Source organism: Macaca mulatta, chromosome 12 (genome assembly GCF_049350105.2).
Source record: "Macaca mulatta isolate MMU2019108-1 chromosome 12, T2T-MMU8v2.0, whole genome shotgun sequence".
NCBI classification, from domain to species: domain Eukaryota; kingdom Metazoa; phylum Chordata; class Mammalia; order Primates; family Cercopithecidae; genus Macaca; species Macaca mulatta.
Window position 1 is genome coordinate 106,097,396 of NC_133417.1, and position 17,687 is coordinate 106,115,082.

At 39.7% G+C, this 17,687-nt stretch overlaps 1 protein-coding gene across 33 annotated transcripts in view; it reads right to left on the bottom strand.

Annotated features, from left to right (window-relative positions):
• HYCC2 (hyccin PI4KA lipid kinase complex subunit 2) overlaps window positions 1-17,687 on the bottom strand; it is an 83,329-nt gene that overhangs the window by 5,748 nt on the left and 59,894 nt on the right. For 16 of the 33 annotated variants that reach the window (XM_077956335.1, XM_015110622.3, XM_077956351.1 and 13 more), the window contains 5 exons: window positions 12,853-12,948; window positions 8,286-8,402; window positions 7,685-7,772; window positions 3,692-3,851; window positions 2,804-2,971 (listed from right to left, as the gene is read on the bottom strand). In XM_077956335.1, the coding sequence (XP_077812461.1) occupies window positions 2,804-2,971; window positions 3,692-3,851; window positions 7,685-7,772; window positions 8,286-8,402; window positions 12,853-12,948 (629 nt within the window). 33 annotated transcript variants of the gene reach the window in all.

Consider the following 17,687-nt stretch of genomic DNA (forward strand, 5'->3'; position numbering starts at 1 on the left):
TACCAAAACTTTTCATAGGTTTTAGTAATTTCCTTTCTTCTGTTTGGTGGGGTATGGTGGCTCACGCCTGTAATCCCAACATTTTGGGAAGCCAAAACAGATCCTTTGAGTTGAGGAGTTTGAGACCAGCCTGGGCAAATAGCAAGATCCTATCTCCAGAAAGTTAAAAAATTAGCCAGATGTGATGGCACCCACCTATAGTCCCAGCTACTGAGGAGGCAGAGGTGGGAGGATCACTTAAGTCCAGGAACTCGAGGTGGTAGTGAGCTACGAATCTTAAGGAGGCTGGGTGCAGTGCGTCACACGTGGGAGGCCAAGACGGGAGAAGTGCTTGAGCCTGGGAGTTCAAGACTAGCCCGGACAACATAGCAAGACCCCATCTCTACAAACAATTTAAAAATTAACTGGGCATGGTGACATGCCTGTTGTCCTAGCTACTGAGAAGGGTGATGCCAGAGGTTTGCTGGAGCCCAGGAGTTTGAGGTTACAGTGAGCTACGACTGTGCGACTACACTCCAGCCTGGGCAACAGAGTGAGACCATCTGGGGGTCGAGAAAAAACCCTCAAGAAAGAAAAAGGCAACAGTGTCTCAAAACATTTTTCCTTTGTAATTTGGTCCAAAGGTGATAACAATACATTCCTGGTCCGAAGAGGAGACATCTGAAATAGATTTTTTTTCTTTTTTTTTTTTTTTTATTCCTTTTTGTATTTACACTGAACCCCAAGAAGCTATGAAATGGATTTTTAATGAACATTTCTATTCATGGCTGACTTTACCTATACATTTGGCTTCTGTTAACATTGATTTAAAACTACAAATAGGCCGGGGTGGTGGCTCATGCCTGTAATCCCAGCACCCTGGGAGGCTGAGGTGGGCAGACTGCTTGAGTCCAGGAGTTTGAGACCAGCCTAGGCAACATGGCAAAACCATATCTCTACTAAAAATACAAAAAACTAGCCGGCTGTGGTGGCGTGCCTGTAGTACTAGCTATTCCAGAGGCTGAGGGAAGATCACTTGAGCCCAGGAAGTTGAGGCTACAGTGAGCCTTGATTGTGCCACTGTACTCCTGCCTGGGTGATGTGAGTGAGATCCTGCCTCAAAAAAATAAATAAATAAGACTACAAACAATCTGGATTAAAAGGTAAAATAAGGAAACATTCCTCTTTCCTTGTGGCTACACCTTCTTCCTCCCTCCCCCAAACTGAAATTTTACCAGTGATAGATATTAAAATAGGATATTTTAATATTTTATAGGATATTAAAAAGGAACTACTATTTTGGTTCATTTGTTTCAAAGTGTATGACTTGATGTATCTGAAGGAATGCTTCAACCTAATCCTACACTTTCTGGAATTTGAGCAACTGTTGATTAACATGGTACTATATTTAGCATAAATACTTCCAATATTCTAGCAATAGTAGTAGATAAATATCAAGTGGCTCAGTCATTCAAAAATGTTCAGTTTAGGCCAACTCTGGGTTCCACATCTATTCATCTTCTTATTGTTACATGTTTATACAAGATAAAACTTACTCCTAGGGATAACGTAATAAGATACAGGGAATAAAGGGAAGGCTGCATCTTTCAGAGCCATTTAAAGGATCTCTCAAACAGCACCAACTTTTTTGGGTCCCTAGGTCATGCACATGCAACACTGTTAAATGAAATAAGGTCAATCTGGGTAAATGGGCAAGGGAACAGAGGGTAGATTTAGATTCTTACTGAGCATGCTCAAATTTCTAATGCACCAAAGAGCAAGAGAGTTCCCTATGGTGGAAATTAACTGCTTTATGTATGTTTGGTCTTTAAGTAAAAATATATAACCTCATTTAAAGCTACTTGTTTGATTTAATAAGTATAAAGGATCCACAGTAGCAATACATTAAATAACTTTTTAAAAACTGGCTACAGTTCCCTCCTTTACAAAGCTAATTCCTATGGCATTACATGCAAAACAGCAAGTAAATACTTTCCCAACAAAGAGAAGCATTCTTTTGCAGATGGGGGTTCAAGGGAAGGGTATTAAAAAACCCCTCCATGTTGTGATACTTACATTATAGAAATAAGGCTCTACTAGGATATCTGACCTCTAAATATAATAATACATTTTAATTCCATTGAATTTAATACCACCATTATTTACAGTAAATTGTAAAATGTACTGTGCATCAGGATAGCACATTTATAGAAGGTGTCAGTAGTTTACTAGTTAGACCTAAGCAACTTAATCTACAGATGATAAAGCCAATGAACATCAGCATACTTGGTCAAAGAGCTAAGAAATTCTTCATTGAACACCACAGAATTACACATAAACCAGCTGGCTCCACTTCAATTTTGATCTTAAAGATAATATGCTAATGTTTTAAAACTCTCTTCAAAAATTTTAAAGAATAAATTATTGTATAATTAAAATCATTCATGTTGATGAATAAGGCTCATGTCCACTGGGTACATTTTTCTTTCCTAATGTTAGAATAAACATGCTCAGTAATAAAAAAAATTCCAAGCATTTGCAGACCTTTTGGAGACAGGACCCTGCCTTGTTAGTAGCCATGCCAAGCTGTTCCTTGATTACACAGGATGCAGACTTCAGACCAGCACAAATGGTAACTAAAGATTGCACCTGACCCGGTGCTATGCATATGAGGAGGGAGGGTGCTTTGCAAGGAGAAGCTAATACACCCTGGGGTACTGGAAACACACATTAGAATGGAAAGATGCTCTGCTTGGGGATAGAGAGCCAGGATCCTTCTCCAGCAACTGCCTCACTGACTTCTGCCTCCTCATCTCTGTCCTACCCTCTGTTGTGGCTGTTGCTGAGTTGGGCTCGGGTGAGCCATGCTCAGGGGTCCTGCGCACCAGCACCTCCCCCTCTTGCACACGTTTGATCCCTAGGTCAGTGGAGCCGTGTTGGATCGGGGAGCCAGGAATACTCGAGTCAGCCTCGTTTGAGAAGTCAAAGCCATCTGGGATTCAACATATAAAATTTTAGTGCTTTTATGCTGCTCTATTATTTTCTGAGCATTTTGACCCAGGCAGATAAGAAAATGTATATATGGATATGATATAAACACAAACACTATTTATATAGTTACATGTGTGTGCACAGCATGCACACACATAAGGCAGCAGATGAACAATGTGAGGTTTGCAAATGAATTAAGACAGAAAAATCAGGATCATTAAAATGGCAATATCTCTTAGGCAAGACAGCTTGACTATTCAAGTACCATGTGTATGAAATACTGCTGGATTCAGCACTTACAAAAAAAGGAAAGGCAAAGATAAAAATCAAAAATCAAGAATAAATCATTTTATGAATAGCTTGCATTATACTGTTAGTTTGGCCAGTTATATAGTTTTTCCCACAGTGCTCATACGTGCACCTTTTTTTTTCCAGTATGGTAACAAGGTTAAAGCAACTTCTTTCCTATTTTTCTTATTTAGTTCAAAAAAAGACAAAAATTAACCTCATCTTATTTTGTTTTAATCTTCATACAGCAATCTAAACATCTATCTTATAAATACATATTAAAATAACTTTAGACATTTAGTCACATTTCTAGTGATAAACAAAAAAATTTACTTTACACAGGGTCTTTTAATATCATGTGCTAAGACAGTCTGTAAAAACAGTGATAAATTTACTTGACTCCATGTGTGGACTATGGGGATTTTGTACTCACCTTCTCTTCTCCATCTATGACGACGGATTGAAGCTGTTGTAATTGCAGTCCGAGAAATCCTCGGCACTGTTGGAGTGACTTCAACTTTAAGGACTTTCTGGCCTTCTTGTGTAGAATCAGGAGCATCAAATGGTAATGAGTTTTTCATGGCATTGGCAACCTAAAATGATAATATAAGTCTATACAAGTTTACAATCAATATGCAGTTTTTGTTTATACTACATGTGTCCATAACTTTTGAATATGTATTTAAAATTTGTATTATAATGTTTAATAAATGTATCTTGCTTGTTCTGTATTCTTTTAAGCAGGCTTTTCAAATGAGAATTTCTAAAATATGAGTCACATACCCCAATGATGCCTTAAAATTGTTGACTTTCAAAGAGAAAAAGCATGCCAAAGAATTAACATATAAACTCTGATTATGAGACAATTTAGAATTGTCTGATTCTTCAGATAAATAACATGCAAAATTTAATCTCTAATAAAACATTAGGATGTTCTCTGCTCTTCTGTTTACATGAGGAGAAATGTTCCTTAAATACTTCTGACATTTTGTCCTACCATTTTCTGCTCCCTGAAGAGGAAAGTGACATACCTGGTAATTGCCATTTGACTGATCCATGTTTCCTAACTGGGTTGTACTAATCTAGCAAAAATCTTGAGCTAAAGGATTGTCTTGCTCCTTCCCTCTCCACTTGGACAAGCCCACATGGAATTAAGCAGCCTGGATGGGTGTGCCTGATCTGCTCACTCAAACATTCTTGCCAGTGGGCTGTTCCAAGGTCTAGATGTGGAGGAAAGTCTTTCAATTTAGCTTTTAACAGTAATGAAAATACTTGTTCCCCATATACCAACTATTTTTCTGTTTATCATATGGCTCTAGATTTGAACAGGGAAAGAGGGTATTATTATTGTGTACCTCAGAGACCACGGACAATAAAGGAATACTGTAACTAGAGTTACTAATCTCTTTACCTGTATTGCCTTGGAAATGCCACCTCTACTTAATTTACAAGATTGTTGAAAGGATCAACTATTAAAGAGTTTCATAAGTTCAAGGTACTACTCTGATGATGTAATTTTTAAATCTTTTTATCCATTTGTTTTAATATAACTCAGGGTAAGATTAGGAAACAAATGGGAATTCAAATGGAGAATTACTGCAAATGCTACCTTGATAAATTTATATTTGGCTTAAATATTTTAAAAATGATATAAATAAAATGGCTTTTAAAAAGCTGAGCCAGGCATGGTGGCTCATGCCTGTAATCCCACCACTTTGAGAGGCTGAAGCAGGCAGATCACTTGAGTCTGGGAATTTGAGACCAGCCTGGGCAACAAGGTGAGACCTTGTCTCCACAAAAAAATACAAAAATTTGCCAGGTGTGCCGGTATGCACCTGTAGTCCCAGCGACTCAGGAGGCTGAGGCAGGAGGACCACTTGAGCCCAGAAGGTGGAGGTTACAGTGAACTGTCATCACACCACTGCACTCCAGCATAAGTGACAGAGTGAGACCCTGTCTCAAAAAATAATAGTGATTTTTTGAAACAGTGAAATAAAAAGCTGTATTCTTACAATACTGCAAGTAGAAAATAGTATTTTAAGAATACTGTTATCAAAATACTACAAAAAGCTTAGGAAATTGGAAAGGAATAAAAATTCAGTCAAATCACCTAGACAACTATTATAGCATTTTATGTTTCCTCTGTCCTGTCTAGATCTAAAAAATAGTTGTATACTGTTTTTCTACCTCATACAAGCTAGCACTTCCCTTTAATATAAAACCTCATATATATAATCTCATCAAGTAAATATTATATAACTTAAATCATTTTCTGCTGTGGGACATTTAGACTGTTTTTATTCCTTTGCAAGTAGAAATAAAACTGCAATGTGGTGCTTATAATACATTGTCTTTGGTATTTATAATTTTGGTATTAAATTTAAGTTTAGTTTCTTGGAATACATTGCTAGACATGGGATAGAGGGCCAAAGAAATAAACACACATTACCAAACTGCTTCTTCAGGGGATATTCAGAGTTGTTTCACACTACCACTGTAACATAAAGAATGCCTTCCTCACTCCACTACTGGATATTTACATTCGTTGTTTTGTTTTGTTTTTGAAACAAGGTATTGCTCTGTCACCCAGGCTAGAGTGCAGCAGCACGATCTCAGCCCATTGCAACCTCTGCCTCCCAGGTTCAAGCAATTCTCATGCCTCAGCCTCCCAAGCAGCTGGAATTACAGGCATGCGCCACCACACCCAGCTAATGTTGTTTTTGTTTTGTTTTTTTTTTCAGATGAGGTCTCACTCTTTCGCCCAGGCTGGAGAGCAGTGGCACAATCTTGGCTCACTGCAACCTCCACCTCCCGGGTTTAAGCAATTCTCTGCCTCAGCCTCCCGATTAGCTGGGATTACAGGCGCCCACTACCATGCCCTGCTAATGTTTTTAATTTTTTGTAGAGATGGGGTTTTACCATCTTGGACAGTCTGGTCTTAAACTGCTGACCTCGTGATCCATCCATCTTGGCCTCCCCAAAGTGCTGGGATTACAGGTGTGAGCCACAGGGCCTGGCCTTAAATTTTGTGTTTTTTTGTAGAGACAGGGCTTTGCCACGCTGACCAGGCTGGTCTTGAACTTGTGGTCTCAGATGATCCACCCGCCTCAGCCTCCCAAAGTGCTGTGATTACAAGTGTGAGCCACCGTACCTAGCCTTACATTTGTTTTTCAATTGATCACTTACCATTTGAAGATTTGTTTATTTTGTGGGAGAGTACAAAATCTTTTTACATAGAATGAAATATTAATTTGCTTATTCGTATCATGACTGCTGAAAATGTTTCTCAGTTTGTGCCCTGCATATATTAATTTTGCTTTTAAAAACCTGATGGAGGCCAGGCGTGGTGGCTCACGCCTGTAATCCCAGCATTCTGGGAGGCCAAGGCAGGCAGATCACTTGAGATCAGGATTTCAAGACCAGCCTAGCCAACACAGTGGAAACTCTGTCTCTACTAAAAATACAAAAATTCACTTTGGGAGGCCAAGGTGGGTGGATCACGAGGTCAAGAGATTGAGACCATCCTGGCTAATACAGTGAAACCCTATCTCTACTAAAAATATAAAAAGTTAGCCAGGTGTGGTGGCACGCGCCTGTAGTCCCAGCTACTCGGGAGGCTGAGATAGGAGAATTGCTTGAACCCAGGAGGCAGAGGTTGCAGTGAGCTGAGATCGCGCAAATGCACTCCAGCATAGGTGACAGAGTGAGACTCTGTCTCAAAAAAAAAAAAAAAATCACCTGGGCATGGTGGTGCCTACAATCCCAGCTACTTGGGAGGCTGAGATGGAAGGATCACTTGAACCCATAAGGCAGAGGTTGCAGTAAGCCAAGATCGCGCCACTGCACTCCAGTCTGGGTGGCAGAGACAGACTTCATATCAAAAACAAAATAAAAATAAAAATAAAAAATAAATTTAAAAAAACTGATGGAATAGGCTGGGTGTGGTGTCACACATCTTTAATCCCAGCACTCTGGGAGGCTGGGGCCAGCCTTGGCCACACAGAAAGACCCTGTCTCTACAAACAATACAAAACAAGAAACAAAAAAAACCCAAAAACCTAACAGCTTAGAATTCAAGTGTTTATGTGGGGGCTGGAGGATGGGGATCAAACTTATTTTAGTGACTTGTCCTATCATTTATGCTTAGAAAGTAATCCCTTCTCCAGAAATCTGAATATTTAGAACCTTTTCTTCTCTCTTTTCTTAATGGATTTCAAAACATTTAATTATTCACTTTATCTGAACTTTATTTTGGTACTGGAAGGTGGAAAGGACCTAAACCTATTTTGTTTTCTCTCTAACAGTTAACCAACTGTTATCATGGAATAAAATTTTTCCCCTAATTATTTGGATTGTCTTACTTTTTTAACCTAGTACCTTTTTTAGGTACAAGTATATTTAATAAAGAGTAAAGATAATAACTTACCAATAGTGGTTGAGAAAAAAGCTCTAGCTGGGCTCTATAAATGATATCATCAAGAACTTCCTGGCCAAGGTCCCACTGTCCATTATACCTATGAAGAAGAAGATCATTTACTCTCCTGAGCAAATATCTAATCTTCAGCACAACTTTTTAAATTGTTCCAAATCCTACTATTTTGGTTGTGAAGCAAAACTTTCATACCAAGTGTTATGTCATTTCATTTGTGAACTATCCCACTTTTGGTTATAAAAACAAAACAGATTTTAAATGCTATGTTTACAAATGTTTCTTCACATAAATTGGTTTTTATTACATGCTGATATTTAATCTACTTAATGCATTCATGAAAACCTGGGTTATGAACTATGTAGAGATAGTCTTCCATACAGAAAATCTGACAATTTCTAGACTCCAATTTTAATGACTAGTTGTGTTATATTTTGGCTATTTTAAAAGTACTAAAAGGAAACCATATTAGAAAAAGAAGATAAGCCCATCATGGAACAAAAGATTCAGTACTGTGTCTGATAAGGAAGAAAGAGAAATTTTCAAAGTTTCTAAACATTAGGAAGAATTCATACAATTTTATATTCCACCTACTTACATGGCATAATACACCCCTGTGAGAAGCTGCACCATAAATTCAGGATCCAATACTATTCGACCACAGAGTTCTTTCCAATGTTTTTCATGTTGCCGTGGAAACCCACTCACACAAACCCTAGGAAAATACACTATTTAACATGTGATTTCCAGATTCCTTAAATAAAATAGTTTTTGTTTTCCTAAGTTCATTTATTCAATTTATTCATTCCTCAAGTATTTATTGAGTGCCTGTTATATACCAGTCATTGTTCTGGGCCTAGGCATACAGTTGTGAACAGGTGAAAGATAAAAAATAAAAATGAAATCTGTGCTCTCATAAAGCACTCATTCTAGTGGACTGCACATAAAAGCAACTTTTCTAAAATAGCTAACCATCTCTTTCACAATCATCCTTCTTTCTTTTCACACACATACACACACAAATGTCTAACTTTCACTCAACCCAAATTGTATCAGGGTGAATTAATGGGAAGTATAGAAATCTCAAAACAAAAGGACATTTCAAAATACTGTTGTCTGTGAGGCCATTTTTAAACAAACAACTATAAACAACTCCCTAACATCCATTTCATCTCATTAAGTGATGCTTCCAAAAAAAGTTAGGCTTGATAATGATCAACAGTTGTAATATACTACATTATTTAATCAATTAATTTAGTAAAATAATTGTAATAGTAAATCCAGAAGACATTTTTTAGTGTTTAGTGCCTTATGGTCTTGGGAAATTTTTTTTTAAATTCTGTTTATATATTTTTTGTAGCAGAGATATACAATAAAAGACTTGCTATTTAAAAACAGCATTATATGGCCAAGCGCGGTGGCTCATGCCTATAATCCCTGCACTTTGGGAGGCCGAGCCAGGTGGATCACGAGGTCAGGAGATCGAGACCATCCTGGCTAACACGGTGAAACCCCATCTCTACTAAAAATATTTTTAAAAAATTAGCCGGGCATGGTGGCAGGCACCTGTAGTCCCAGCTACTCAGGAGGCTGAGGCAGGAGAATGGCGTGAACCTGGGAGGTGGAGCTTGCAATGAGCCAAGATCGTGCCACTTCACTCCAGCCTGGGCAACAGAGCAAGACACCATCTCAAAAAAATAAAAATAAAAAATAAAATAAAAATAGCATTATATTAAGATAAAACTATGTGGCGAAAGGGGAATGGAAATTTCTCCTTTAATTTCAAGGAGAAAAAGGAATGAATGTAATATTAGACCATTAAAGAAAAGTTTCTTCATTTATTCCTCAAATGGATGATGGTATCACATCATTATGGTATTTACATTACATACATTTAAAACAGTGACCCAACAGTTATTTTTTTAATTATGTCGATACTTACATACTAGAAATTACATCATTTCCTTTTTCCTTTTTTTTTTTGAGATGGAGTCTCGCTCTGCCGCCCAGGCTGGAGTACAGTGGCCTGATCTCGGCTCACTGCAACCTCTGCCTCCCAGGTTCAAGCGATTCACCTGCCTCAGCCTCCCAAGTAGCTGGGACTACAGGCATGTGCCACCACTCCCGGCTAATTTTTGTAGTTTTAGTAGAGACAGGGTTTCATTATGTTGGCCAGGATGGTCTCAAACTCGTGACCTCAGGTGATCTGCCCACCTCAGCCTCCTGAAGTGCTGGAATTACAGACATGAGCCACCACGCCTGGCCTAGAAATTATATAATTTCTACCTACTTAAGATAGGATGAAAAACCTTTAATGCCAACAACGTACAAGGAGTACATAGTTTTTCAAAATTCTGTAGAGGATATATGAACAAAAGAACAAAAGTTTGAGGACCACTAAACTCCGCCATCATCTTTGTTATTAAGAAATTCTATTAGGCTGAGTGTGGTGACTCATGCCTATAATTCCAGTACTTTGGGAGACCAAGGTAGGAAGATCACTTGAGGCCAGGAGTTCAAGACCAGCTTGGACAACACAGTGAGACCCCATCTCTATAACAAATTTAAAAATTAGCCAAATATGGTGGCACATCCCTATAGTCATAGCTACTAAAGAGACTGAGGTGGAAGGACTGCTTGAGCCTACGAGTTCGAGGCTGCAGTGAGCTATGTATAATGATTGTGGCACTGCACTCTAGCCTGGGTGACAGAGGAAGACTCTATCTCAAAAAAAAAAAAAAAAGAAAAAAGAAATTCTATTGAAGGCCACAATAATGTTGTCAATGAGAGAGCAGGCAGTTTTCTTTTAATGAACCTAAAGTAATGAATTATAAATAAATTTATCTGCAGATAGGCAGTAAGTGCTTAAACAGCATCTAAATTAGAGACAAGAATTTTGTTAGACATTAATCACGTTATTACAGTTAAGAGAAACAAATATTTTTAAGTAATCTGTAAAATCAAAGTAACAGCTAATTTAGATGGGAAAAATTAGTAAGTTTTGTTTAAGCAGGATCTCTTCCCAGTAACACAATAGCATGTCACCTTGAGCAAAGCACTTGTGGTGGACAGACTCTTGGAGAGCCATGATCCCTATGATCTTTCTGGTATTCACACAGTGTCATGCCCTTCCCCTTCAGCAAGGGTAGGATCTACAGCTTGCTTCTAACCAATAGAATAAGGCAAAGGTGATGGGATTCCATGATTATGTGTACATGAGTACGTTACATAAGGTAACAGGTCTTGCTGGAGTCTCACTCCTCCTATGTTGAAGAAGTAAGCTGCCATGTTGTAGGCTGCCTGTGTTGGGAGGCCAATGTGGCAAGGAGCGAAGGATGGCCTCCAGCACACAGCCACAAAAAACTGAAGCCCTCAGTCCTACAGCCACAGGAACTCAATTCTGCCAACAAAACTTTTGAGCCTCAGATGAGACTGCAACTCCAGCTAACATCTTAACTGCTGCCTTGTAAGACGCTAAGCAGAGTACCCCAGCTAAGCCATCTGGATTCCTGACCCACAAAAGCTGTGAAACAATAAATGTGTGATGTTTTAACCTGCTCAATTTGTGGCAATTTATTACGCAGTAATAGAAAACGAACACAACATTTAACCTTTTTGGGGGATTGATATCCTCAAGTAAAAATCATTTTGAAAGGCTGAATTCAGAATTCCTTCTATAACTGAACTTCTGTGACTCTAAACATCCATTGTCTCCAAACTAATTTATATCACTTAAATTTTTTTCTTTTTTTCTTTTTTTTTTTTTTGAGACAAGTTCTCACTCTGTCACCCAGGCTGTAGTATAGTGGCACGATCTCGGATCACTGCAACCCTGCCTCCCAGGTTCAAGTCATCCACATGCCTCAGCCTCCCAAGTAGCTGGGATTATAGGCATGCACTACCACGCCCAGCTAATTTTTGTATTTTTAGTAGAGACAGGGTTTCACCATGTTGGCCAGGCTGGTCTCAAACTCCTGACCTCAGGTGATCTGCCCGCCTTGGCCTCCCAACGTGATGGAATTACAGGCGTGAACCACTGCACCTGGCCTACATTTTTTCCACAGTAGAAATTTAAGGCCAGGTACAGTGTCTCACACCTGTAATCCTAGCATGTTGGGAGGCCAGGGCAGGCAGATCACTTAATCCTAGGAGTTTGTGACCTGCCTATGCAACACCATGAAACCCGGTCTCTATTTAAAAAAAAAAAAAAAACCCAGCACAGTGGTGGGCACCTGTAGACCCAGCTACTCAGGAGACTGAGGTGAGAAGATCGCTTAAACCTGAGAGGCAAAGATTGAATAAGCTGATATGGCACCACTGCACTCCAGCCTGGGTGACAGAACAAGATTTCAGCCTAGGTCTGTCCAAATTATTAGAAATTCTGATTTAGTAAAGATTATAATCCATGAGATACAGAATATCCACCCCCCACATACAAATGAGACACATACATCATTGGTACTATTGCTAATCACTTTCTCCAACACAGAGACAGTTATTTATGAAATGTATGGGAAGAGGTTCACATTCCTTAAGACTTTCCCATATATACAGCACTATTTTTTTCAAAGATCTCAAAGTGATTTACAAAGGCAACCAGGGAATGATAAGATATGTCACTAAACAACCTTAGATTTGGATGTCTTGGTACAACTCTATGTTCAGCTAGAAAATATTTCTTTAATGCTGAAAACATTTTCATAATGCACAAGGCCAGGCATGGTGGCTCACACCTGTACTCGCAGCACTTTGGGAGGCTGATGTGGCAAGAATGCTTGAGGCCAGAACTTCAAAACAAACCTGGGCAACATAGCAAGACCCTGTCTTTACAAAAATTAGCTGAGTGTCGTGGTGTACACCTGTGGTCCCAGCTACTTGGGAGGCCCAGGCGGGAGGATTCCTTGAGCCAAGGAGGCCGAGGGCACAGTGAGCTATGATTCAGCCACTGTACTCCAGCCTGAGTGACAGAGAGAAATCCTATCTCATAAAAAAGCAACAACAAAAAAACAGCCTCATGAGGATACGGACTCCTACAGGAATATAAGCTCCCTGAGTTTTGTTTACTGCTGTATTACCAGAAGTTAGAAGAGTGCCTGGCTTAGAGAATGTGTTCAATAAATATCTGTCAAATAAATATGAAGATTAGTAATAATCACTCTTCTCACCTGGAACCCATCCGACAAAGAGATTGATAAGATGAGGCAGGCATATATACAATAGCAGAATTATAACACAGCATGAGAAAACTCAGGACTTCAAACCTAAAAACAACAAATGCAAGGTTAAAAGGATTACAAATAATTACTTCTATTAGCAACTGGTTATCACAATGCCTTAATATTGACCTTTATGATTTCTTAATCAGATCAACATAGCATCTTTCTCAAAGATTTCCTGTTTATATTATCCTTATTACAAGTCATATCCCTTGCTGTCATCTTGTCATCTATGTTTCTGTTTTTAAAAAATAAATGAGGCCAGGCATGGTGGCTCAGCCTGTAATCCCAGCACTTTGGGAGGCCAAGGTGGGTGGATCACAAGGTCAGGAGATCGAGACCATCCTGGCTAACACGGTGAAACCCTGTCTCTACTACAAATACAAAAATTAGGCAGGCATGGTGGCACAAGCCTGTTTTTCAGCTACTCAGGAGGCTGAGGCAGGAGAATTGCTTGAACCCGGGAGGCAGAGTTTACAGTGAGCCGAGATCACGCCACTGCACTCCAGCCTGGGCAACAGAGTGAGACTCCATCTCAAAAAATCAATCAATCATACATGCTTGAACAGATGACTCCCCTATAAATAAGTCTACCATCTTCCTACTGACTTCATAATAAAATCCAAACTTATCACAAGGTCCTTTAAAATCAAAGTCCTTATTACAAGGTACTTTAAAATCCACCTTCATCCTTCCTCTCCAGCTTTACTTCCCTCCATTACCAACCACATATACCACACTATATCAATCTTCTTACCATTCCAACAATATGCTGTAACCAATCAGAATTCCTTGCTTTAATGCTCGCTGCTCCTTCTTAATAGAATATACTTTTTCACTTGGGTGATTCCTGATAAGATTTCAAGTCCTAGATCAAATTTTTACTTTAGCCATAAAGCCCTTCTTACTTCTCTCTGCTAAAGTAAACCAGTCCCTTACCTGTGTAGCTCTAATATAGCATTTATCCCACTGAATTATAATTTTATTCCTTTATGTCTCTTTCTCCCATTTAGTAATAAGCAACTTTAGAATAAAGACCCTGATTTATTAATCTCTATCATTAGTGTCCAGCCAGTGTCTAATACATTATTGTTTAATAAATACTTGTTGAATGAATAAACGCTTTCCTAACATTTATAATGTCTAAGAAAGTGGCTCCTAAATCTGGATGCACATTAGTTATTTAAAGACCTTTTTAAAAACATACACTTCTATGCCTTAACCCAGTTGAACTACTTAAAACCTCGGGTAGGAACCAGGAAAGTTGTACCTCTAAAAAGCTTCCCACAGATGAATGGCGAAGGGTTTATGGAAGCACTTTGTACTATTTTAACAATGTTTTTTGTAAGTCTGAAGTTATTTCAAAATGAAAAGTTAAAAATCAAGTTGAAAGTCTGATCTGGAAGCAGCCATACTTTCAGATCCCTTCACTTTCTCCATACATCTAGGTAAAACAATGGAGATTTATTCTCTGAAAGGATAAAAAATAATTTCTACCTGGGAGCCCCAACGGTGATGGGGGTGGATGCCAAATTGAAAATAGGAAGATTGGCCGGGCGCGGTGGCTCAAGCCTGTAATCCCAGCACTTTGGGAGGCCGAGACGGGCGGATCACGAGGTCAGGAGATCGAGACCATCCTGGCTAACACGGTGAAACCCCGTCTCTACTAAAAAATACAAAAAACTAGCCGGGCGAGGTGGCGGGCGCCTGTAGTCCCAGCTACTCGGGAGGCTGAGGCAGGAGAATGGTCTAAACCCGGGAGGCGGAGCTTGCAGTGAGCTGAGATCCGGCCACTGCACCCCAGCCTGGGCGACAGAGCAAGACTCTGTCTCAAAAAAAAAAAAAAAAAAAAAAGAAAATAGGAAGATTAAGTGAAGTGAAATATAACTGACTAGATATTGCCACTTGGCCACCAAAATACTAGCAACAAGATCTCTAGTTAAGATACCAGAAGAGTTGTTTCTAGGGAATTTGACCACTCTAAGAGGAAAGACTTAAAGATATGGATTTGGGAAAATTTCCAAATGAATGGCCTAGTGAGATCCTATGGTGAAGTTTATATTTATAGTCAGTTACTAGGTTGGTGCAAAAATTATTTTTTTTAAATGGCAAAACCACAATAACTTTTGTACCAATACTAGCTCAAATCAGCCATATACTAACATGGTCAAAGCTTCTCATTTTTTATTCCCCCCCAACTTTTTTTTTTTTTTTGAGACAGAGTCTCGGTCTTCTCACCCAGGCTGAAGTATAATGGCACGATCTCGGCTCACTGCAACCTCTGCCTCCCGTGTTCAAGCTATTCTTTTGCCTCAGCCTCCCAAGTAGCTGGGATTACAGGTGCCCACCACCACACTCGGCCAATTTTTTTTTTATTTTTAGTAGAGATGGGGTTTCACCATTTTGGCCAGGCTGGTCTCAAACTCCCGACCTCAGGTGATCTGCCCGCCTCAGCCTCCCAAAGTGCTGGGATTAAAGGCATAAGCCACCGCACCCAGCCTATTCCCCTATTCTTAAACACGAGGGAAAAAAGATTGCCAGACATCTAAGGAACTTACTAGGATGAAAAAGAGACTATAAAGAAACAGAAGGGCTGGGCGCAGTGGCTCACATCTGTAATCCCAACACATTGGGAGGCCGAGGTGGGTGGATCATAAGGTCAGGAGTTCGTGACCAGCCTGGCCAACATAGTGAAACCCCATCTCTACTAAAAATAAAAAAAATTAGCTGGGCATGGTGGCACGCGCCTGTAGTCTCAGTTACTCAGGAAGCCGAGGCAGGAAAATCACTTGAACCCGGGAGGCGGAGGTTGTGGTGAGCTGAGATCATGCCACTCACTGCATTCCAGCCTGGGCAACAGAGCAAGACTCTGTCTCAAAAAAAAAAAAAAAAAAGGAAATAGAAGGCTGGGTCCAGTAGGTCATTCCTGAAATCCCAGCACTTTGGGAGGCTAAGATGGGGAGGACTGCTTGAGCTCACGTGTTTAAGAGCAGCCTGGGCAACATATTGAGACCCCGTTGCTACAATTTTTTTTCTTTTTTTTTTAATTAGCAGGACATGGTGGTAGTCCCAGCTACTCAGGAGGCTGAGGCAGGAGAAGCACTTGAGCTCAGAAGGAGCACCTGAGCTCAGGGGTTCTAGGCAGCAGGCTGCAGTAAGCCATGATCACGCCACTACACACCAGCCTGGGCAACAAAGCAAGACCCTGTCTTAACAAAAAAAGAAAAAAAAAAAAGAAAGAAAAATATGCAGAGCTAAAGCATATTTGGCTTCAGGGGAAAAAATGTATGTGTATTCCTGATAAAGTTGGCTATATAAAAAACTAAAACATACAGCAAAAACAAATAAATACCAGAATGCCATATCACTCTTTATACCCATTAAGATGACTACAATCAAAAAGATGGAAAATAAGTGTGAGAATGTAGAGAAACTGGTATCCTCATACACTGTTGTAGAAACGTAACATGGTACATCCACTCTGGAAAGAAGCATGACAGTTCCTCAAGAAGTTAAGTGTTGAATTACCATATGATCTAGCAATTCTATTCCTAAGTATATACTAAAAAGAACTGAACATGTACATTCACACAAAAATTTGTGAATGCATGTTCAAAACAGCTGTTGTTGTCTAAATTCATGTTGAAACTTAATCTTCAATATGGTGGTATTAACAGGGGAGGCCTTTGCAGCTGGGCGAGGTGGCTCACGCCTGTAATCCCAGCACTTTGGGAGGCCGAGGCACGTGGATCACCTGAGATCAGGAGTTCAAGACCAGCCTGGCCAACACAGTGAAACCCTGTCTCTACCAAAAAAAAAAAAAAAAATTAGCCAGGCATGGTGTTGCGCACCTGTAATACCAACTATTCAAGTGGCTGAGGCAGGAGAATCACTTGAACCCAGGAGGCAGAGGGTGCAGTGAGCCGAGATCGTGACACGGCACTCCAGCCTGAGTGACAGAGCTAGACTCTGTCAAAAAAAAAAAAAGAGAGATGGGGCCTTTGGGAAATGATTAGGTCATGACAGCTCTGCCCTCCTGAATTTGATTAGCTAGAAGGTGCCATCTATGAGGCAGAGACTATGAGCCCTTACTAGACACTGAGTCTGATGGCACTTTAAGCTTGTACTTTCCAATCTGCAGAACTGTGAGCAATACATTTCTATTGTTTATATATTACCCAGTCTAAGGTATTTTGTTATAGCAGCCCAAATAGACTAAAGAGAGCAGAGTTATTCATAATAGCCAAAAAAGAAAAAATAGAAATAACTCGAATGTCCACCCATTGATGAATGGATAAATAAAATGTGGTATATCTACACAATGAAATATTATTTAATTATAAAAAGAAAGTACTGATACATGCTACCACAGAAACAAACCTTGTAAACATGCTAAGTGAAAGAAGCCATACACAAAAGGCAACATATTGTATGGATCCACTCATGTAAAATGTCTAGTAATAAAAACCACTCAATTGTATGCTTTAAAGGGGTAAATTTTATTTTTAATTTTTATTTTTTTGAGACAGAGGCTCGCTCTGTCGCCAGGCTTGAGTGCAGTGGCGCAATCTCGGCTCACTGCAACCTCCACCTCCCAGGTTCAAGTGATTCTCCTGCCTCAGCCTCATGAGTTGCTGGGACTACATGCGCCCAACACCATGCCCGGCTAATTTTTTTGTATTTTTAGTAGAGATGGGGTTTCATCATGTTGGTCAGGATGGTCTCAATCTATTGACCTTGTGATCCACCCACCTTGGCCTCCCAAAGTGCTGGGATTACAGGCG